General features: G+C 36.8%; 1 protein-coding gene across 1 annotated transcript in view; it reads left to right on the top strand.

Annotated features, from left to right (window-relative positions):
* Positions 1–22,993, top strand: part of LOC136857494 (uncharacterized) — a 218,715-nt gene extending 195,722 nt beyond the window's left edge. The window contains exons 7-8 of the mRNA XM_067136195.2: positions 893–961; positions 14,502–22,993. Of these exons, the coding sequence (XP_066992296.2) occupies positions 893–961; positions 14,502–17,866 (3,434 nt within the window). The 3' untranslated portion in view covers positions 17,867–22,993. The remainder of the gene's footprint in view (positions 1–892; positions 962–14,501) is intronic.
* Positions 22,994–23,550: the final 557 nt, after the last annotated feature.

The raw sequence follows: 23,550 nt of genomic DNA, 5'->3' as shown, positions 1-23,550 counted from the left end.
ATTCAAGCCTGATGGATTAATTACTTCTCCTAAGTACTTGAACTTATTAGCTTGATTAATTTTTCCAAATTTAGTCTTTAGATGTTTCCCATGTACCGACTTTTTTCACATGATATTTGGAGCCCAGTGTTAGCTGCAATTATTATTATTATTATTACAATTATTATTATTATTATTATTATTATTATTATTATTATTATTATTATTAGTATTATTATTTACTAGGATATTGTGCATCTCTCTGTAATGATTTTCACACTATATAATAAAATGCCTTTAACCCATTTTGCAGTTTTACACGAGGTCAATTATGGTTGCGCTGAATATTTAAATGTTATATTTTAAGTACTTGAGCTATTGACTGAAGTTTGTGAATAGAATCTGTGAAGTTCGGTCATCCTTATCATTGGGGAGAGGAGTAAAGTCCAGTAGCACTTGTTCTCTTTCCTTTCTCCCAGCTAGTCTCAAGAAGGAACCAAGCGAGTTTAGAGCCCTGCATACCATTTCCTCCATAACACAGATCTGCACAACAGTATTAAAGCACTGATGTGATGCACCTGATTACTCCTAGGCTACCGTTATTTAAAGATATTATTGTGCAGGATTTTAGTTTCATTATGAAACATGTTCTCTGCTTCAAGACCAACAGCAAATGTGTAGCATTAATGTGTTATTTTCCCTTTGCCCTTCTATTCCTTTCATGATGACAGCTCATTGGACTGGCCATCTATGACTCCTTGAGCAGAAGTCCTATTTTCTCACAAGATTCCTTGTTCAGACTTTACTATCTTATCTGCTAAGTTTCTGCCTTTCATTTGTGTTCTTAACTGCTTTCATTAAAATAAAATTTTCTGCTATGCTAATGCAAAACATATTTCTTTTAAAATTCCAGATGAGTTACTTCCAGAGTCGAGCTTTGAACCACACAGACTGGATCGAACCAGGAGAGCTGCCAAGCAAGGTAATGGAGTTATAGTCAAGGCAACAATCCTTTCAGTTCATTTTTATTTAGAAAGAACATTGTTCAAATTTTGTAGCTTTTTAAACTCTCTAGAAATATTTCTGTTCATGGGTAAAGTGGTATAGTAAACCTGTGTATTACATTAAGAATAGATATGTGTGTATACATTCCATTATCTCCTTTTTCTTTAAACATGTTATGTTTCCTTTGCTAGTCACCACTTCCTGTCTTGCCTGTGATTGTTGACTGTTGAATTTTCTCCTATGTATTGCAGTTGTAAACTCTCTCTCAGTGTAGTAGACTTGTAAAAGTGATCAGTTTCCTTAAAAGGAATTCTGTTATGCAGACATGGTCTAGTGGTAGTCAAGACCAAAATAGTAAATGTTGCTTTAAAGAATTTGCCTGGCTTCCATTTTGCAGCAGTGAGAGCGTGACCATACGACAAGTGACTTTTGACGATATGAAGCTTCCTCTGACTTCTGCGAATGTGCGTAAGTCTTGACCTGAGATTGTGTGTGCACGTCATCACTTCTCTTTGTATGGGTGGACTGGTTTATAGTGTACATACAACTTTGGGATCTCTTGAGGTTTCTTTCTCTCTAAATATTTTAGGCAAAAATTTATCCATTTAAATGTTCAAGAAATTCTGAAGGTAGTATATCTTGAATGTATTAGTCATAATTAGGGCTTAGGAAATAAGAAGATGGATGACAAAGATTTTGTATATTTAATGGTGGAGGGGAAGAGTCTGACTCATTGGCTGAATAGTCAGCGTACTGGCCTTCGGTTCAGAGGGTCCCGGGTTCGATTCCCGGCCGGGTCGGGGATTTTAATCGCTTCTGATTAATTCTTCTGGCTCGGGGACTGGGTGTATGTGTCCGTCCAAACATTCTCCTCATCATATTCAGACAACATACCACACTACCAACCACAACAGAAACACGCAATAGTGCTTACATTCCTCCATATAGGGTTGGCGTCAGGAAGGCCATCCGGCCGTAAAACAGGACCAAATCCACATGTGCTATGCAGTTCGCACCCGCAACCCCACAGGTGTGGAAAAAAGCTGTAGGAAAAGAAGAAGAATGGTGGAAGGGAAGGAAAATCAGGTTTTCCTTCCTACCTCCATATTATATGATGAATTAGCCATTACAAGACTTAATGTAAGCTCTTGAGTTTTGGCATTCAAAGTTTGAGATTGAGAATTCTATGAGAAAACAAATTACTTCCATAAGTTCACTTAAAACTAAGTGGTGCCATCAACTTTTAAAAATACCTGTGAATGATAACCTGTTCAGGTTCATAATAGTTACTAATCAACAAGAGCACTTTAAAGCACTCACAAGTACATTTCCTTATACAAAATAGCCTTCTGAATTTAGAGTCACAAAACATTATCATGAAGAAACTACAGCAAAAGTACCGAAGCCTGCTATGTCTGACCGCATAGCATAGTTAGTGAGATACTTGAATTAAATCTCAAGTCAAATTATTAACGGGGAGATTATGATGCTTTGAAACTAACTCTATTCTGAGTACCATACTTATGTTAAGCCTACATCCCTGGGCATTACATCCAGGGAAAGGATGTTATAAGCTCCTAACTTTCATATTGAAATAGGACGTAACTTTTGAGGATATATCTTCATGATCCCAGTTCAGTCCGATAGTACCGGTATCTGAAAGTATTAAAATATACTAGCTTCATGTTGGTAGATTTACAGCTACCAAAACTTGAAAGTACTTAGTGGGGCATTAAACCTATACAAATATTATTATTATTATTATTATTATTATTATTATTATTATTATTATTATTATTATTATTATTATTATTATTATTATTATTATTACAGACAGGCTATAAAGTTCAGTTTTGTTGAATAAGATGAATTAAAAATGTGATGATTTATAAAGCAATCTTGAAGTTTTACAGGACATTTAGTTGAGACCTTCAACCTTCCTACTGCTACTTACCCTCAGCATGTTAATTTAGCTGTGCACTGTATAAATTTTGTCACACTGTTGTGGACTGCAGAGTAATTTTGCTCACCTCATCTTGTATCTAGTAGATTGTTTTCTTTATCTATGCATGTTTCTCTCTTGCACTTATCATTTAGTAGTAGTAGTTTGTAACAGAGTAGATCTAATTATTTGAACCTAATTTATTCTCCCAAAAATGTTCCTAACCTTCAATTCTTAACTCCTCCACAGGAAGCAGTCATTCTTTTATTGTTCCAGTGTAATATTTATCGTCCTCTTCTAGAATATTTGGAATTAAATGGAGAAATAGTGATAGTGTAACTTCAGTTTGTGATTACAGTTTCTTTAATAAGAAATTTATGAAACTGCATTTAGCTGGAATTTATATTTTCAGTTTCCTCAAATCATATATACCGGTACCACTCAATTCACATGCAACACCAACCAGTGATGAAAAATTAAATTATATGAAACATTTAATTGCCATGATTGTAATATCTAGTAGAAATTATATAGACCAGGCCTTGATAATCAGGCTGCTGATGACCTTTCAAGAGTTTGTACCATCATTCACAAGACAGATTATGAAAATCTACTCACTCTCTCTCTTGATCAATGTCTTTGCCACCCTTGCATTACACAAGTGAGTCACCAGATACATTTCAAAATTTTCCCTTTTCTATAGAAGTCAGGCAAATCACATTCCCATGAAAGACATGTGCTGAGTTAATGCCTCAGTTCTTCAAGCATCAAGGGAGTTGGTCATGCAGTTAGGGTCACATAGCTGTGAGCTTGCATTCAGGGGATGGTGGGTTTGAATCCCACTGTCAGCAGCCCTGAAGATGGTTTTCAGTGGATTCCCATTTTTACCCCATGCAAATGCTAGGGCTGTTCTTAATTAAGGCCATGACCATTGCCTTCCCAATCCTAGCCCTTTCCCCTCCTTGCATCACTAACTTGCAATGTGTTAGTGTAATATTAAATGACTAACAAAAGAAAAAAATCCTTCAGGCATCAAGTAACACTCTTCAAGGACACAATGTCTTTTGAATGTTTAAATCTAGACTTCAATGGGCCACTACCATTCAAAATAAGAAATTACTACATCCTCTTGGTGATTGACGAGTACTCCTGGTTCCTTTTTGCATGACAGGGAGATTTGCCATGACACAAGTGCTTCAACTGTAATCTTTTGTCTGATGCAACTGTTCATCTTATATGGAGCCCCATCCTTCATGCACATGGATCAAGGATTGTCATTATGCCTCAGGACCTGAAAGCTTTTCTTGCTTCATTTGGTGTGGTTGCCTTCAGTGTAAAGGGCAGTTGGAAAGAGATAATGAGACATTCTGGAGAACAATTTAACTCACACTGAAAGAAAATGGCTTGGTAATCATATAATGGAAATCTGTGCTCCAGGAAGTGCTTCACTCTATCAGGTCTTTACTCCACACAGCCAATAAATGCCACCCAGCATGAGGCATGTTTGGCTATCCAAGTTGTAGTGTTTATGGCTAATATACACCCATCTGGCTGTTAAAACCAGATGTTTCAATGGCTAGTCCAAATTTGATCCTTTGGTTTAAGATTAACCTACTAGATGGAAAGTATGTTCTCATTCAGTATCCTGATGATCAAGAGACTATGGTTTCAGTAAGGCACCTGGTGCCTGCTGGATGGAACCGGTCACAAAGACCAAACTTTTCAGTGCCTCTGGCTGATCATGAAACTGGTAACCCTATGACAGATCTAGAGTAGTACCGGTACTCAAAAGGAATTTGAGAAACTCTGAGAATGCAGTTCACTACACCTAAAACTTCTCACCATCCTCCCCAAATTATGGATCTTGCTCCATAGGTCATGTCACTTTATTGCAACTCTTACCGCCTTTAAATCCCTGTCTATTAGAATGACTATGTTAACTTCTGAGGAGGGTGAATTTGATAAAACCTAATAAAACAAGAAAAGATACCTATGGAAATGTAAAAATGGAGTGAGGCCTCCGACCTGGCCAGTAATTGAACCCGGGACCTCTTTGATCAAAGGCCAGCACACTAACAATTTAGCCATGGAGCTGATCTATGGAAATATTATTTGCCAGTAGTTCTATGACAATTTATTAATTAAAAGTCTCAATACGAGAAAGCATGAACAACCACTGAAGCAATATATAGAACAAAAGATTGTGCTGTGCGCAGCAACAGTCATAGAAAATGTGGAAGAAAAGAAACAGTGTATTGTCACAACACCTGCACGGGAAGCTTGGACTTCATAATGGGATATTTTCAAGAATATCACACAGAAAAGCAATACAAATAAGAAATGGACAGATTGGCAATTTAACCAACATTTCTATTTTCTATATATGCTATAAAAACAAAATCATTTCATTGCAGATCAACTTTTGTAGGTCCATATCACGCTTATTGTTAATACAAGTAGTACAAGATGACACCAGCAAAAGATTCAACCACAATGGGTTAAAAGTTGCATATTTAGTCTTGTCAGTAGTCAATGACATTAGTCAGCTGAATCTGTGAGAAGAAAACTGGTTTCCCTGGTATTTCTTATGATTATAGCCTTGAGGAACACTTGATGAAAAGATGCCTTGCTGAGATGGTAAAGTGTGCTCAGTTCACTTGGATGATGTGGGTTTGATTCCCTGTTAGGTAATAAAAAATGTAAGAAACAAGATTTCCGCTTCTGCAGAGAGACACATGGCCTTGAGTTTCTATACAGCCTACACCAAAAATGAATATCAGGTTAATTTCTGAGGGCAAAGACGTACACAGCTAACCACTCCATCTCGCTTCAAGCTGAGGTTATGGATAGTGGAAACCTTTACCTTCTACTCCTACAAGAGCCTGCCTGGCCTGTACAGAGATGGCTTTGTTTTGCAACATTTGATACCATAACAGTTAATCATAATTGAAAGAATTAATATTAACTCATTTACTAAATGAATTAATAATATAATAAACTCATCATCAGATGACTGAAAGTAAGTACTGGTTTCTTAAACCATTTTATAGTAATTAACACCTACTTCTGATGAAGAAATTAGTTTTAAATCCAATCAAATTTACAATTTGTAGTTCTCTGTATTTATATCTTACAGTCATTTTCGGTTTACCAGATTAGAGAAAGTTTGAGAATTGTCCATATAGACTGTATAACAGATGTTCTCAGAGATATGCTGGGAAGGTGTTTTCCACCTACTTGCCTGGTTCTTGGGTTGCAAACAGGAAGTACGTGCATGGGTTAAGCAATTTTCATCTGAGGATTCTGCCAAGAATAAACCAAAGCTAGGTGTCACTGTCTATCCCTAAATCATGGAATTTAATTTGGTACCTGCAATGGTGAATATTTCTATAAATTTGAAGATTATATAGAAAGAAAAAGTGAACTGTGTCCAAGAAAGAGTTTTCATTAGTTCCTATCATATAATCTCACTCTCTTAAAAATAGAACCTACTTTTGAACTTACCCCTATACTGTACTTGCTTCATTAACGTATATGTAACCTGCTGATACAGCAAGCATTGCCTCTTGTGATTGCATTCATCTTTAAATACAATACTGTATTGAAGAGGAAATAGATTGCTTCTCTCTGCAAAAATTTACCTCAAATTTCTATATAAAAGATTCCAGTCCACCCTGGTTAGCAGTGCACATGGTAAAAAAGAAACTTGTATTTTGAGTAGACTTGACTGTGACTGTACCAAACCTAAAGCATGAGACTGTATGGCTGTAGAAATGCAAAGAAGAGGTTAGTTCAAAAACTAATAGTGTCCTTGTATCATAACTTTTAGTATTATCTCATAACATTAGTCAAGTACCTTATATATTTGCTTGAACAGCAGAAATATTCATTGATAAGCCTCGAAGATGACCTGTGTTGTAACCTTTTTTTTATGTCTTTCATTTCTGTAACAAATTAATTTTCTAGTATTCATTACATAAGAAATCATTGAGAAGGTACAAAATTAATCCTCTCTAGTTTTCAACTCTAGTTCTTTCTCCTTTCAACCATTTTGTATACTCTAATTAATTCATAAGGACTCCTTCAAAAGATACAAAAATGAATCCTTTCTGGTTTCAGACCCAAAAATATTCAATTGACAAATAAATGTTGCCCAACAGACATAACTGTTTCTTGAATTTCTTTCTAGATTCTTGTATTCTTGTATACAAAACAAGTTGTCTTTTTTTTCTTTCTAAATTAAAGAGACTTGCTCAATTTTTGAGGTGACCTCTTCTTACAAACCTTCAACACTTCAGTAGTTTTTGAAGACAGTAGTATCTGGGGATTAAACTATTGTTTCATTTATTTTTTTAAAAATTTGAAATATGTCTTATTTCTATTCTGTTTATGTTTCAATGTTTTGTATTTCATGTTATTAATGTGCAAAATGTATAGCCTAGGCCTTGGTACTTTTATTACCATACTTTACTTTTGTCTTAAGTTCTTTCATATTCACCGACAGCTTTACGGAGTAAAATCAGATGAAATATGCATAATTATATATTTCTTTTAGGATAGCCAAGCCTTGGTCAGGTTTGATGCTGCAATCACTCCTGTATTCCTGTATCTGTTCAGTATCTGTTTAAAATCAGGGGGAAAATCAAGAATGGCCAGTTACAAATTCCACCTGTTCTGCCTAGTCCATTCCTATATTTGACCCCAAAAAGAAAAAAAAAAAAAAAATCACTTGCTTGAATACTTCTTATAGCCTGCCCTTCATTTTATGTTTCATATCTTATCTTCATGATCTTATTATTGAGGTGTATATGTTTCACTATAAGGAATCACCAAAACTTTCAAATAGATTCATTACAATATGCATTTACAGAGTATGAACTCCATATTCTCAACTTGATCTTGTTCTTAAATTGGTACTTTGACTTTCAAAACCATTAAACATTCATAAATTTTGGAAGTTTGCATCAATGCCATTCGATTTAATTTTATTATATCAACTTCTAATAGAAAGAATTATGATATAAATTAAATTTAAAATTCAGATTAGAAAAGTGAAATCTCCCTGTTCACTTGCCTCCATATGGTTATGATTCACAAGCAGGGATGATGTAAGCTTTGCTGTACTGGTAACATCTTATGTTGAGGGTGTCCACTATTTATTTCATAGTACTTCCCATGTGAACCACACAACCATGCCATGGTGGGGAGGCTTGCGCATCCCAATGAAGCAGGTAGCCGAGTTGTAGGTGCAACCATATCAGATGAGTATCTGCTGAGAGACCAGACTAACAAATGATTCATCAAAAAGGGGGTTAACAGCCTTTCAGAAGTTTCAAGGGTGGCAGTCTAAATGATTGACTGATATGGTCTTGTAATGATACTTAACATGGCTTAGCTGTGTTGATACTGCTATACGGCTGGAAGCAATGGGAAACTACAGCTGCAACTAACTCCCGAGGACATGCAACTCTCTGTATGAATGATGTACTGATGATGGATTCCTCCCAGGTAAAATATTCCAGAGATAAAATAGCCCTCCATTCAGGTCTCCGGGTGGGGATTACACGAGAGGGGGCAATCATCAGGAAGATGAATACTGACATTCTGCAAATTGGAGCATGGAATGCTAGAACTTTGAATTGTTGTGGTAGGTTAGAGAATCTGAAAATGGAAATAGACTAAAGTTAGATGTAGTTGGTGTAAGTGCAGTACATTGGCAGGAAGAGAAGGATTTCTGGTCAGGCGACTACAGAATTATCAACACAAAATCAAACAGGGGAAATGCAGGAGTTGGTTTAATAATGAATAAGGAAATAGGGCAACAGGTAAGCTATTACAACCAGCATAGTGAAAGGATTATTGTTGTCAGGATAGACACCAAACCAATACCCACCGCAATTGTGCAGATCTATTTGCCTACTACTTCAGCAGATAATGAAGAAATCGAAAGATTATATGAAGAGATAGTTGATTTAATAGAGTATGTAAAAGTTCACGAAAATCTACTTGTGATGGGAGACTTGTATGGAGTGCTAGGCCAAGGAATAGAAGGTAACAGTAGGGGAATTCAGATTGGGACAAAGGAATGAAAGAGGAAGTCAGCTGGTTGAATTCTGCACCGATCATAATTTAGTCCTTGCTAACACTTGGTTCAAACACCACAAACGATGGCTGTAAATTTGCACAAGACCTGGAGACATTGGAGGGTATCAAATAGATTTTATTAAGACTAGGCAGAGATTCATAAACCAGTGTTGGATTGCAAGACTTTCCCAGGAGAAGATGTGAACTTTGAGCACAACTTGTTAATATACAAGTAATAATACGAACCAAAAACATGAAATTCATAACCATCAACCACAACTTGTTAGTCATAAAATGTCATCTGAAGTTAAAAAAATTGAAGAAAGGAAGGAGTGCAAGGAGATGGGATCTAGACAAGCTGAAAGAAAGGAGTATGAGGGATTGTTTCAAGGAGCATGTTGCAAAAGGACTAAATGAAAAGGCTGAAGGAAACACAGTAGAGGAAGAATAGACAGTTGGGAATAATGATATCAGTAACGTTGGTGAGTAAAGGAAGAAAGGAAAAATCAACTAAGAATCAATGAGTAACTCAGCAAATACTAGACCTGTTTGACAAATGATGAGGGAGGAGGCAGAAAAGAATACAGGTGAATCAAGAATGAAGTAGATAAAAGTGCAGGACAGCTAAGGAAGTATGGCTGAAAGAGAAGTGCAAGGATGTTGAAGGTTGTAGTCTAATGGTCCTAGGAAAAGTAGATGCTGCATACAGCAAAATCAAGGAAACCTTTGGAGAGGAAAGCTAGGTGTATGAATATTAAGAGTTCAGGGGGAAAGCCACTTATAAGGAAAGAAGATAAGGCAAAAAGGTGGCAGGAACATATCCAACAGTTGTATCAAGTTAGAGAAGTAGATGATAGGGTTCTGAAACAAGAAGAGGCTGTTAATGCTGATGAAATGGGAGACCAATTTTGAGATCAGAATTTGACAGAGCTATGAGAGATCTAAGTAGGAACAAGGCACTGGGAATTGATGACATTCCTTCTGAATTACTGATTGCCTTAGGAGAAACCAGCATGGCAGGGTTATACTGTTTAGTGTGTAAGATGTATGATACAGGAGAAGTGCCATCCAATCAATCAATCAATCAATCAATCAATCAATCAATCAATCAATCAATCAATCAATCAATCAATCAATCAATCAATCAATCAATCAATCAATCAATCAATGAATCAATCAATCAATCAATACTGATCTGCATTTAGGGCAGTCACCCAGGTGACAGGTTCCCTATCTGTTGTTTTCCTAGCCTTTTCTTAAATGATTTCAATGACATTGGAAATTTATTGAACATCTCCCTTGGTAAGTTATTCCAATCCCTAACTCCCCTTCCTATAAATGAATATTTGCCCCAATTTGTCCTCTTGTATTCCAACTTTATCTTCATATTGTGATCTTTCCTACTTTTAAAGACGCCACTCAAACTTATTCGTCTACTAATGTCATTCCATGCCATTTCTCCGCTGACAGCTCGGAACATACCACTCATAATACCAATATAAATGGTCCGTTATTGGACATTATAAATTTTCCAGCTAACTCATTCCTGGTTGCCAGCGTTTCGCCCCCGTGTGCTAGGTTGGGCTCATCATTTGGTACCTAGCACACCTACCAAGACGCATGGCTAGTGCATACCGTGGAGGCCACTGCGTAGGCTATTTGGAGCCACCGGCAGTGCCAATGCACTATGAGAGCCTTTGTCTCATTACCAAAAATTGATGCCTGCTTGGCAATCAGATGATATAGATGTTGATTCCCATAGGGAATCTGAAATATTTTTCCTGAATGAGTAAATTTATAATACCAATATAAATGGTCCGTTATTGGACATTATAAATTTTCCAGCTAACTCATTCCTGGTTGCCAGCGTTTATATTGGTATTATATTTATATTGGTACTATAAATTTACTCATTCGGGACAAATATTTCAGATTCCCTATGGGAAGCAACATCTATATCAACATACCACTCAGTCGAACAGCTTGTCTCCTTTCTTCCAGTTCTTCCCTGCCCAAACTTTGCAACATTTTTGTAACGCTACTCTTTTTATTACAAGTCGTCCATTTCATGACCGTATCGATGAGTATAATCAAGAATTGATTAGGTGGTTCTTTATATTAACTTCTTGATGCTACTCTTTTGTCGGAAATCACCCAGAACAAATTGAGTTGCTTTTCTTTGGATTTTTTCCAGTTCTTGAATCAAGTAATCCTGGCAAGGGTCCCATACACTGGAACAATACTCTAGTTGGGTCCTTACCAGAGACTTATAAGCCCTCTCCTTTACATCCTTACTACAACCCCTAAACACCCTCCTAACCATGTGCTGAGATCTGTATCCTTTATTTAAAATCCCATTTATGTGATTACCCCAGTGAAGATCTTTCCTTATATTAACACCCAGATACTTACAATGATCCCGAAAAGGAACTTCCACCCCATCAACGCAGTAATTCAAACTCAGAGGACTTTTCCTATTTGTGAAACTCACAACCTGACTTTTAACCCTGTTTATCATCATACCATTGCCTACTGTCCATCTCACAACATAATCGAGGTCATTTTGCAGTTCCTCACAATCTTGTAACTTACCCGATTTTTGGCAGAATGTAGTTATACCTTATTCACAAGAAATCCAGTGCTGACAAGTGTGAAAACTACCGCACCACTAGTTTAGTATCATATGCTTGCAAAACTTTAACACATATTATTTATAGAAGAATGGAAAGACAAGTTGAAATTGAGTTGGGAGAAGAATGAATTCAGAAGAAATGTAGGAATACATAAAGCAATCCTGACTTTACGTCTGATCTTGGAGGACCGAATTAAGAAAGACAAGCCCATGTATATGGCATTTGTAGGTCTAGAAAAGGTGTTTGATAATGCTGACTGGACCAAGCTATTTGAGATTCTGAAGGTGATAGTGATCAGATACTGGGAAAGGAGAATTATCTATAATCTGTACAAAAATCAGTCTGCAATGGTAAGGATATGTAGAGATCATTGTAGAAGAGGCAGCAGTCCAGAAAGGAGAGAGGCAAGGCTGCAGTTTGTTGCCTCTCCTTTTCAATGTTTATATAGAACAGGCAATAAATGAAATCAAAGCGGTATTTGGAAAGGGAATTTCAATTCAGGGAGCAGAAATCAAAACCCAGAGATTTGCTGATGATGTTGTTTCTTTATCTGACTCTGAAAAAGGTCTGGAGAAATTGCTGCATGGTACGGACAGAGTCTTGGGGAAGGAGTACAAGATTTAATTAATTAATTTCATGTGGCTATTCCTAGCCGAGTGCAGCCCTTGTAAGGCAGACCCTCCGATGAGGGTGGGCGGCATCTGCCATGTCTGGGTAACTGCGTGTTATTGTGGTGGAGGATAGTGTTGTATGTGGTTTGTAAGTTGCAGGGATGTTGGGGACAGCACAAACACCCAGCCCCCAGGCCACTGGAATTAACCAATGAAGGTTAAAATCCCCAACCCGGCCGGGAATCGAACCCAGGACCCTCTGAACCGGAGGCCAGTACGCTGACCATTCAGCCAACAAGTCAGACAGAGTACAAGATGAAAATAAATGTCCCAGACAAAAGTAATGGAGTGGAGTCGAACGAAGTCTGGTGATGCCTGAAATATTAGATTAGGAAATGAGGTCTTAAAGGAAGTAGATGAATATTGTTACTGTGGTAGTAAAATAACTAACAATGACATAAGTAGGACATAAAATTCAGACTAGCACAAGCAAGGAAGAACTTTCTTAAGAAAATAAATTTGCTCATCTTGCACATTGATATAGGAATTAGAAAGATGTTTATGAAGACTTTTGTCTGGAGCATGGCATTGTATGGAAGTGAAACATGGACGATAACTAGCTCAGAAAGAAAGAGAATAGAAGCTTTTGAAATGTGGTGTTGCAGAAGAATGATGAAGGTAAGTAATATAAAGTAAACTTGTGTCCTCATCCTGAGGTGATGCAGCTCTTTTCAGGCACACCACCGCTGATGGAGGTGAGCTGCATGTACCATTTCAACCACATACCAGCCCTCCTGCCATTCTTAAATTTCTTGCAGTACCGGGAATTGACCCCGAGCCCCAAAGTATGGCACCTAATAGTGCTAACCGTTATGCTACAGAGGCGGACAATGATGAAGGTGAAATAGGTAGATTGAATCACGAATGAAGAGATACTGAATCGAGAATCATGTGGCAAAATTTTATAAGAAGAAGAGAGAGAATGATAGGACACATCTTAAAACACCCAGGACTTATACAATTGGTTTTTGAGGGAAGTGTAGGCAGTAAGAATGATAGGGGCAGACCAATGTATAAAATGACAAGCAAATTAGAGCAGATGTAGGATGTAGTAGTTATGTAGAAATCAAAAGGTTAGCACAGGATAGGGTATGGAGAGATGCATCGAACCAGTCTATGATCTGATGACTCAAACAACACAGTGCAGAAATCTTACTGGAAGCGGCACTTCATGCTACTTTTACTAAACTAAATCAGTTTGTACTGGCAGAGAAGAATTTGGGCAAGAGTCTTCTATAATTAAATGCTACACATCAAAAAATAGTGTAAGGTTTCGATGTGACGAAGTTGATCCTTCTCATGTCAGGTTAAGAAAGAATAACAGAAAAGGATTTGGATACCCCAATATAATTAAAACTCTGAAATCATGTCAGTTTCACCTATGATTTGTCAAATGCAGAATTTAAAAAATAGTAAATGATGGGGGTGAAATGGATGTCTTGAGGAAAGATTATAAAGAAATAAAAAAATGGAAGGATGAAAAAGCAAAAAAAAAAAAAAAAAAACAGTGCTTGGTAATTGCAGATGACTCTCTCCTCATCTGTCACAGTTCTTTTACATCTATTACTTCCCATCCCCCATCACGTTAATTTCTGCTCTCCAGGTTCATCAGGAGTGTGGATGTCAGTACTCATTGCACTGATCATTACGAAAAATATTGATATGTGAAGTGTCAGATAAGAAGAAAGCTGGATAAAAGACAGGAAATAAGAAGACACTAGAAGATAAACGACAGTTGCTCTCTCTCCCCATACTGACCTCTTTATCTTTATTCTATTATGTGTTTTCTTTACATCTTCCTATCGTTTTTATATATGGCAATTTTCCACTAGTTTACTTGACAGTAACACATCCATGATGCTCTTGATAAACCCTATTTACACAAAATTCAGCTTTTTCTGTAATATAGGGGGAAGAATCTCCAGATTAAAATTGGAATATGTAGATGTTCTAGATACATGTATAGACTTAAAATTAACCATGTAATTTTTTTCCAGTTCTCTTACAGGTATGTTACAGTGTTCTAAATATTACATTTCATGATTTGACAGACTGAAAAAAAATGAAAATATTCTATATGCTATAATCCTTGTTCAATGAAACAGCTTTTTTGTTCATATAAGTTGCTGATTAAAAATAGTATTATTCACAGTTATATTAATAATATCCTATCTACATTGTCCACAGATCCAGACGGCCCTAGCTACACTCTAGATGACTTGCCAGAAACAGACTTCACTTGTGCAGATAAGACCGACGAGGGCCTTTATGCAGACGTCGAGACTCAGTGCAAAAGCTTCCATCTGTGTCAGAAAAACAACGGAGTAATGCAATTAGTGTCCACATTTGTGTGTCCCAGTGGAACTGTGTTCAATCAACCTGAGGGAAATTGTGATGCTTGGCGGGAAGTTGACTGTGAACTCTATTCAGCTCCAGAGCACAAGTTTGGAAAGACATCTGGCAAGAAATCCCGAGTGAGACGGGAAATTAGTCCTAAACATATCAAACATGGTTCCAAAAATCTCAGAAAGGTTCTGTCTTCTCATCATAAGCTTAAATCTATGAAGAAGCCATTCCCATTTGAAGATTTTAAAAAGAAATTTAGTATCGTAGAAAGAGAGGTAGTCTTCTCTAAAATTAAGCAGGTAGAAAAAGATAATAAGGGAACCGTATCATCCTTCAAGAAACTCCATGCTGTAGCTTCAAAACATGATCACTTGAAGAAGAGTCATAGGTATAAACGTGAGACTGAAAAGAATAATGAGACAGAGGAAGAATACTATGACTATGTAGATGACAATGAAGAAGCCAAGACTTACAAAGACCCTGCCACCAAGGTGAACGATGCACCAAGCTATGAAGTGTATTCAACTGAAGACAATGATAAAGGATCTTTAGAAGATGAACTAGGAACTGACAACATGCAAGAGGAACAAGCTAACGGTACAATAGAAAATTCAGATAACTCAACAGCAAAAGAGCAAGAGAGTGATGAGGCAAGTAATGTGGCAGCAGAAGATTTATCACCACAAGAAGAAAGTGAAGAAGAAGCTGATATTCATAAAAAGCTGCACTCGAAGAACAGCAGTGAAGACAGCAGTGGTGAAGAGCAGGGATCAAGAAGTGACATGCTGGAAGATCAAAATGTTAGCAAAGATTTGAGCCAGGAAGTCACAAAAATGGACAGAGGATCAGCAGGAATTGAAAGTACAGAAGGTGCTGATGAAAGTAGACAGTCTGACAAATATCCTGAAGTTACAAAGGAGGATGCTGAATCTAATGAGAAATCAAGCAAAGAAATTATAGATGAAGGTATTGGATCATTGCAGGAAAACAGTAAAGAGGATGAAGATAGTAGTATGATTCAGAAAGACAACAAGTCTGTAAAGAATACTCATTTGAAAGTAGAAGAAAAGAATGAGAGCAAAGAAATTGCAGAAGAATCACTGGAAGATGAGGGTGATGAAAGATCCAGGACAAACACATCAGAAAAAATTGAAAATGAAGAGACTCTGAAACACAAAGTACATCATCTTTTGAAGAAGCTAAATGCATCTGAAGAAGATTTAAGTAGCATAGAGAAAAGTGTAACGACAGGGGATGCAGCTCAGGACTATGAGTACTATGACTATTATGTAGAAGCTGAAGAGGATGAATCATCAGAGGTAGAAAAATTGAAAGAGCAAGTACTGGCACATGAGGGTGGTGCTTCATCAGAGGACACAGAAAAGAAGAAAACATCCACCAAGAAACCAATTACCACTACTACAGAACAAGCAGTTACTATTCCTGAAAAAGAAAGATCATTGGAGCAAATAACAAACTTACCAGAGCTATCCCATGAGAATATATTATCAGAAAGAAAATTTTCAATGGAGAAAGCAATTTTAGAAGAGACCACCACATATCATAAGATGGATTTAAGTGAAGAAGATGAAGAGGAAGTGACAGAACATGTGATACAGAAGAAAGTTCTTACAGAAACGCTGAGTGGTGTCATTCCTAAATCTACTGAGCTAAATACAGATGATATATCACAAGATCTTGATAGACCTGTTGTTGCCACTACACTTAAACCAGAAAATTTTGAAGATATCCTCAATGAAGATTCTCCTGCTGCCCATAACAAACTGCTACGAGATGTAAAATCAAACTTAGGCGACCTCTCTAGTCCCATTCATTCTGAACTTGGAACTGATCTACCTGTTCCAGTCATTGATGTAGTTGATAATGTTAGTGAAACACTTACTACAACAGAGAAAGTGATGTCTCAGACAGAAATACTCTTGGAGGCTACAACTCTTCCTAATAAAGAGCCTAGTTTAACTCCTGAAGTTCAAGTAAAGTTCGAAGACTCAATCACCACAACACCACTTTCAACACAAGAATCGCCAAAGTCAGTTGTGACTACTCCAGAAAATGAAAATGAAACAAAAGCAGAAGATATCCACACCAAAACACCAATTGTTTCTACCACATCTTCTACTACTACAACAACAACAACCATCCCTAGCCTTTTCCGTCCACCCAAGAGTCGTGAGGCATTCCGTACTCGATTTTCAACACCCCCTCCTCCCCCTGTTCTCATTCGTTCTAAGGATAAACCAGTTTCACGCAAACCTCCTATCAGACGTAATAGATACCAAGGAATTAATTATGCCACAAATAAAATATTGGGAGAGTCACCTGATAAGGGAAAGCAATCTCAAAAGTCATCACGAACAACTACAACTACAACTACAACTACAACTACAACAACAGAGAAAATAAGTACAACACAAGAAGCTGTCGATAAATTAACAGTAACCCTGTCAAGTGAGGTTGAGCAGTCTGTCCCAAATGCTCCTATTTCTGAGACAACAACCATGATATCTTCTGCTTCCTCTTCATTATCTTCTGGGGATGTGAGTGAATTGGTATCAGCAACATTTTTACCTGTGACTATGTCCAGCATATTCACAACAACAGAACATATTACTACACCAAATCTATCAACAGAAAGTGCATTGTCTACTTCTACGTCTAGCTTGTCAACGACTGTCGAGCATTCATTGGCTGTAGAAGTAGAGGAACCAAAGCCTACAGAGAACAGTGATGTTCTTCTAGATACTTCTATTGAAGATCCAGAATATGAGAGCAATACTCCGTCACATGTTTTGCCAACTTTCTCAAGAAATATATTTCATACTCACAGAGGTAGTCATGGACTTCAGAAACCTGCTGTTCCTAAGCCAAGTACTGTCTCTACAACCCTCATCAATGATGACCTGCTTCAGTCCAGTACTCCTCCACCAACAGAGTCTGGCTATACACTATCGTCTGTGAATTTCCACGATTCATCGAGTGGCTTTGTCTGCAATGGCAAGGAGATGTACCGATATTATCCTGATCCAGACGACTGTCATCTGTTTCACTACTGCTCTCCTGGCTTTCACCGACGGCAAGCTCTTGACTTCAGGTTTATGTGTGAAGGAGGAACTGCTTTCAGTACACTCACAAATAAGTGTGAAAATGAACAAGATGTACCGCAATGCGAAAATCTTCGGAAGTAGCTGACTGATTTGTTTCATTAGTGTTATTTCTTTAAAATTAACATTGAATCAAACTGCCAATATTGATATTTTATTAGGAAGCAAAATTTGGTGAACTTGAGAAATAAGTCTCCTTGTTATTCTTCATCTGTGATGAGAAAATGTTAGCTGTGGACTAGATCTAGTTATTGTTTTATAGTAAACCACCTGTGTGAGTGTTGTCAGAATATTTTGGTTTGAGTGATACCCACAGCCATACTGAAGTCACAAACAATTCTATAAAGGATATTTGGCTTTCTAGCCCAATTATTTGCTCAAATTACCAGCAAAACAGAATCTAATTCTCCACCTGTTTCATTTCAAGATATTACGGTGAGTGATTTTTGTGAAATCTTAAGATTTAATTCTTATAATCTCGAAAGAGTATTTTATCTCTACAGACATACAGACTCCAGTGTTTGTAGACCTGACATACAATAAATAAGAAGTGTAGTAAATTACATCTTGGTACCTCAAGATCATCGGCTTTTGTACTTAGTTGTACTCTGTCTAGCTCTGTTTTCATGAAGGTAAGACCCTATTACAGAAATGAGCTTCAATCAATATTTTACTCGCCTCTTTTCCTGTGTTACATGGTTTGCCACATTTAATTTATAATACCGTACTTATTTTAAATCTTGGGATTCTACATGTTCTTTCAAGTCTCTGATCTAACAGAGTGACTACTACCACACTAATGGTTGAATAGACAAGATTGGTAACTGTCTAAGATTACAGTACTCTCCTGTTTCAAAACTTGACAATGAACCTCCTCTACATGTAGTATCATTCCATTTTCTAATCGACTTATAATACTGATTTATGAATTCAACAGCATTTAAAAAATTGTCAACCAGAAAAAGGTATTTATGCCTTTTTGACTAAATCCCTTCTGCATGGTTGGTAATAAACATTGACAAGGGATACGTTTTACAGATAAATTTACCTACCTAGCTGACATGATGGGGGAATTTTAGAGTATGAGATCATGTTTACTTTCGTTAACTCTGTAATGGTAGGTAATATACGTCTATCAACCAACCAAATACATTATTTCATCAAGGACTTCAGCTACTGTAAACTGAGATACTTAGGAACCTGGAGTTTATGGTTGAAATTATAAGTACCTTTGCAATTGATTCAAAATGGCATATGGCTTTTAGTGCAGGGAGTGTCTGAAGACAAGTTCGGCTGGCCTGATACAGGTCTTTTGATTTGACACCCGTAGGCAACCTGCGTATCGTGATAAGGATGAAATGATGATGAAGGCGACACATACACCCAGCTCCCATGTCAGCAGAATTAGGTAACCAATGATCAGTGGCATGCGGTGAACATATTCATTACCCCCGCTGCAAAAATGTTTTATAAATATAAACAATCGTAGCCCCACTACACTCTCTAAAGTCAACATTACCATTTTATAAGGCTCCATTTTTTGTGATCACTGGCGTGCAGTGAACATATTCGTTACCCCCGCTGCAAAAATGTTTTATAAATATAAACAATCGTAGCCCCACTACACTCTCTAAGGTTAACATTACCATTTTATAAGGCTGCATTTTTCGTGGAAAGGTCTACCTAAGAAAGATCTTTCAAGAATATTTTCAACCACAAGCTCGCACATACTTCCAAATTGATATTCAAGGCAGTGACGACACCATCATAACTTAATGTATAGCAGATTTTAAACAATGAACTTACAGTTTCATCCAGTGATGCATTGTGATACATAGTACAATCATGGTTTTCACAAAAATACTGTACACTGGGACTAACTATTATTTTTTTTTCACTTAAAAAGCCTAATCTAAACTAATCAGCAAAATTTAACTGGTATTTTACCGTCGTTGAAGTTTCATAGTTTCACTCGCATACTGAATGTACATGCATCAACGACAAACGAGGGAAAATATTTGTCAGGAAGTATAACACACATTATATTAATGAAGAACACCATAGAACTCGCGAAACCTTCACCTATAATCCAAGAGGAACACCACAAAAATTCACTATGTACCACCATCACAGACAACCATTCACGCTTAACTCTGTGTTCATGCTGGGCAACCTAAATATTTTTCTGCGGCTATCGGAACACATACTCTACATGTTCCATCAATGAATTGCTCAAAAAGCTGTATACATGCCGAAACCCAAGACTAAAATATATTCTTCTATATTACAATTGATTTCATATAATGGCTCTATTTTTCTTAGCAAGACGATGTGCAAGTGGCTATACTGTTAAGATGTTGATATTTTTCTTGCTGTCTCTAGTGTGTGGTACTGAAGACTTTGAGTGTCAAGTATTAAAACTAACACTTCTTACCTAAGCTAGCTGACCTGTTGTCGTAAATTGCTGTCGGGGGAGGAGCCACAGCTTTGCCTCGAGGAAGCTTCAAATGCATGCGTCACCCAAGCGACCGTAAATTTTGCTGGGGGTAGCTCTTTATCACACCGGCAAGGAAACCCAGCTTGCTGGAGGAGCTGAACTGTGGTAGTGTGAGTGGATTGTGGAGACAGCTGTACTTGGCTTGGCTTAGGTGTTTGCAATTTTTTAAACATTGTAAAAAGTATTCTAAGGGATAATTAGAAAATGTTAATACAAAATTCTTTACCCCAGCAGTGCTGGGGTAGGTGGGGATCAGTGCACACAACTGCCAATGATGGTTAAATTCCTGACCCTACCAGGAATTGAACCCGGAACCCCTGTGACCAAAGGCTAGAATGCTAACCATTTAGCCATGGAGCCGGGCACTTTTGTAAGAATCAAAGCAGTATTCAGAAATTCTCTTTAGAGAGGTATGATAGAATCATTGTTGAAATGTTAAACAAATCATAAAAGCTATAAAGATGGACTAAATCAAAGAAGTATTGCAGAAATGTGCTTAAAAACAATATTTTGTTTTTAATGGAGGGATACTTTGAGTCAATGATTAGCAAACTACATTTTTCTGATTTTTAATCTGGGTATAAACAGGTTGCAGAGCAAGGCATTGATAAATTTAATCTCCCACTACCTTTTCAGTCTCTTCAATGTTGAAATGATTTCTAGGTGTTGCCGGGCTGAGCCGCTCAGACAGTTGAAGTGCTGGCCTTCTGACCAAAACTTGGCACATTTGATCCTGGCTCAGTCCGGTGGTGCTCAAATACATCAGCCTCATGTCGGCAGATTTACTGGCATGTAAAAGGACTCCTGAAGGACTCAATTCCACCACCTCCACATCACCAAAAACTGTAAAAGTAGTAAAAGCCAATAACATTATTATTTATTTCTAGGTGTTACTGTGGAAACTGTGAGAATTTAGTGAGACAGATAAACTTAGCTTACTCACTACTTAAATTTACAAAAAATTACCAGTCATATGATGCTAGAAAATATCCTACTCGAAATATATTGCATTGAACTTAAAACTCTCATAGGCCATTACAATTTAAAATGTATATTCTTCTTCTTCAAGCGAAATATCCGGTCTCCAGATGTTGGCTATCAGCCTGGAGAAAGCACCCCTTTCTTTAGCCAACTTGAAGAGTTGTTCAGTGTTGTTGATGCAAGTCCAGTCTTTGATGTTTTGGAGCCATGACATCGGTGGTCTAACAGCTCCTTGCTTGGCATCTATCTTTCCTTGTAATATGAGGTGTAGAAGCCTATACTTTCTATTTCATAGAACATGGCCTAAATAAACTGTTTTCCTGGCTTTAATGATGTTTACCAGCTCAAGCTATGGTTAACACTTCATTATTGATCACAAAATCTGTCGGGCATGGTATTTAGTATTTTATCAGACTGAATTCTAATTCTTCTAAAATAATGGACCAACTATATTGGTATTACACTTAACAATGCCAAATGATGCTAGTTCAAGAGTTCATATACAACATGATGCAATATTGTATCATGCACAAGGGTGCTGTCTGTACATGGGGTGTTCTCACTCTTCTGAATGCTTCCGCAAATACATTGATTAATCGCCATTGCGATTTTTTAAGTACCATAAGCGAGATATAGAGAGCTCTTCTTTGTTTTCAGGTCATATCGTTATCCCAAAGCCATTTCTTTAATGTATGTGTTGCTTCTAAAGTAGGGTCATTTTGTTTTCATGGAACAAATGCTGGTAGACGAGATGTCTTGCAAATGTTACAGTGAAGAGGAAAGAATGTACCGGTGCCAATTTTTCTTTAAATTAGTGACGAGGAAGGTTTTATTACTCCTGATAAAACATCAGGCAATCGTGGTAGTTGTTGCTCTGGAATAGTTGAAAAAATTACCACCTTTTGAATTCACACACAATTCCTTTTACCTTAGCATGGTGTGCCATCACTATTTCATTAATTTTAATACATTTCTGAAACACTTCTAACATTCATAACCAGAAGTGAAAATAAATAATCACACTCACAAAGCTCTGTTTCAAGTAAAGGTACTATGTGCCAATGAGTTACTATTGCAGTGATAGAGGAGAATTTATTCATCTTACTAGCACAAGAGATTTGAACTACAATTAGAGTGGATAATCTAGTTTCTTCAATGTGTACATATTTTTCTGTTACCCTGCTGGGAGTCAATGAGACTATGGCTTTTGTATGGCTGATGTACTGTACTTATTGTTTAGACATTGTAGTCTAGTTACCATTGTGTGGGCTGAAAGTGCATGTGAGGATGAGTGTGTATGTGTTAGTGGTACATCCATTGGTCTAGTCCCCAGGTAACACAGATGTATATCATGAATTAGTTATGACTTCTATGTGTACTAGTAGATAATCAACAAGAAATTGTTTCTTTCTTCCAGTCTAGACACTCTCTGTACATTTACCGACTATATTTTGTTAAACCTTTCCTGGAAAACAGCATAGGCAATATCACTGAAGTGCTAAGCTAGCAATTCAGTGAATGTAAAAGAAATCTTCATCTATGTGCTTTTCCGTAAAGGTTTTCTTGTATGATTTGGAGCATTTTGTATTGATTTCCAGATCGCATATCATAAATTCATGAACAACTGTACATTGTTCCTCTTGCCTAGTGAGTTATCACTGAGATTTGTGACATTTGTATGTAATAGTCTATGTTTATTATTAATTAAATAAAGAAAAGGCAAATATAATATATTTATTGTTCTTTATTACTCACAACACAAAGTTCATCACCATTTAACAATTGATTTTGAATTAAACAACAAGTGAAATGGACTTTGTCACAGTACATTAATATATACATATAAAAATATTCTCCAAATAAACTAAATGGGCTTACTCCAATAATAAAACCATGTACACTTCAGAATATCTTACATGCCAATGGATACATTTCTATATCAATAAAATTTATGCTCTGTGAAAACTACACAATTATATTCAAATAAATTAACAGATATGCAAGTACCGTAATTATAATACTGAAAAGAAAGTCCATCAGCAGTGCAGTGATGCTGTTGTCCATACATGCTCCCAGTGCATCTACCTCGGCTTTGAAACCTGGTAACATCTGGCAGAGGACTCTCGTCCAGTTCAATGTGTAGTAGCCATTGAAACAAAATTTAAATAGAAAAAAAAAAAAAAAAAAAAAAAAAAAAAAAAAAAAAAAAAAAAAATTAAAGATATCATTGATGAATCCAGTTATACATATCACATTTAAATAACTAGATATACATTATATTTAAGTAAAT

This window comes from Anabrus simplex, chromosome 1 (genome assembly GCF_040414725.1).
Source record: "Anabrus simplex isolate iqAnaSimp1 chromosome 1, ASM4041472v1, whole genome shotgun sequence".
In the NCBI taxonomy this organism is placed as follows: domain Eukaryota; kingdom Metazoa; phylum Arthropoda; class Insecta; order Orthoptera; family Tettigoniidae; genus Anabrus; species Anabrus simplex.
The sequence above is the reverse complement of the archived record's forward strand: the minus strand, read 5'-3'. Positions and strand labels throughout refer to the sequence as shown.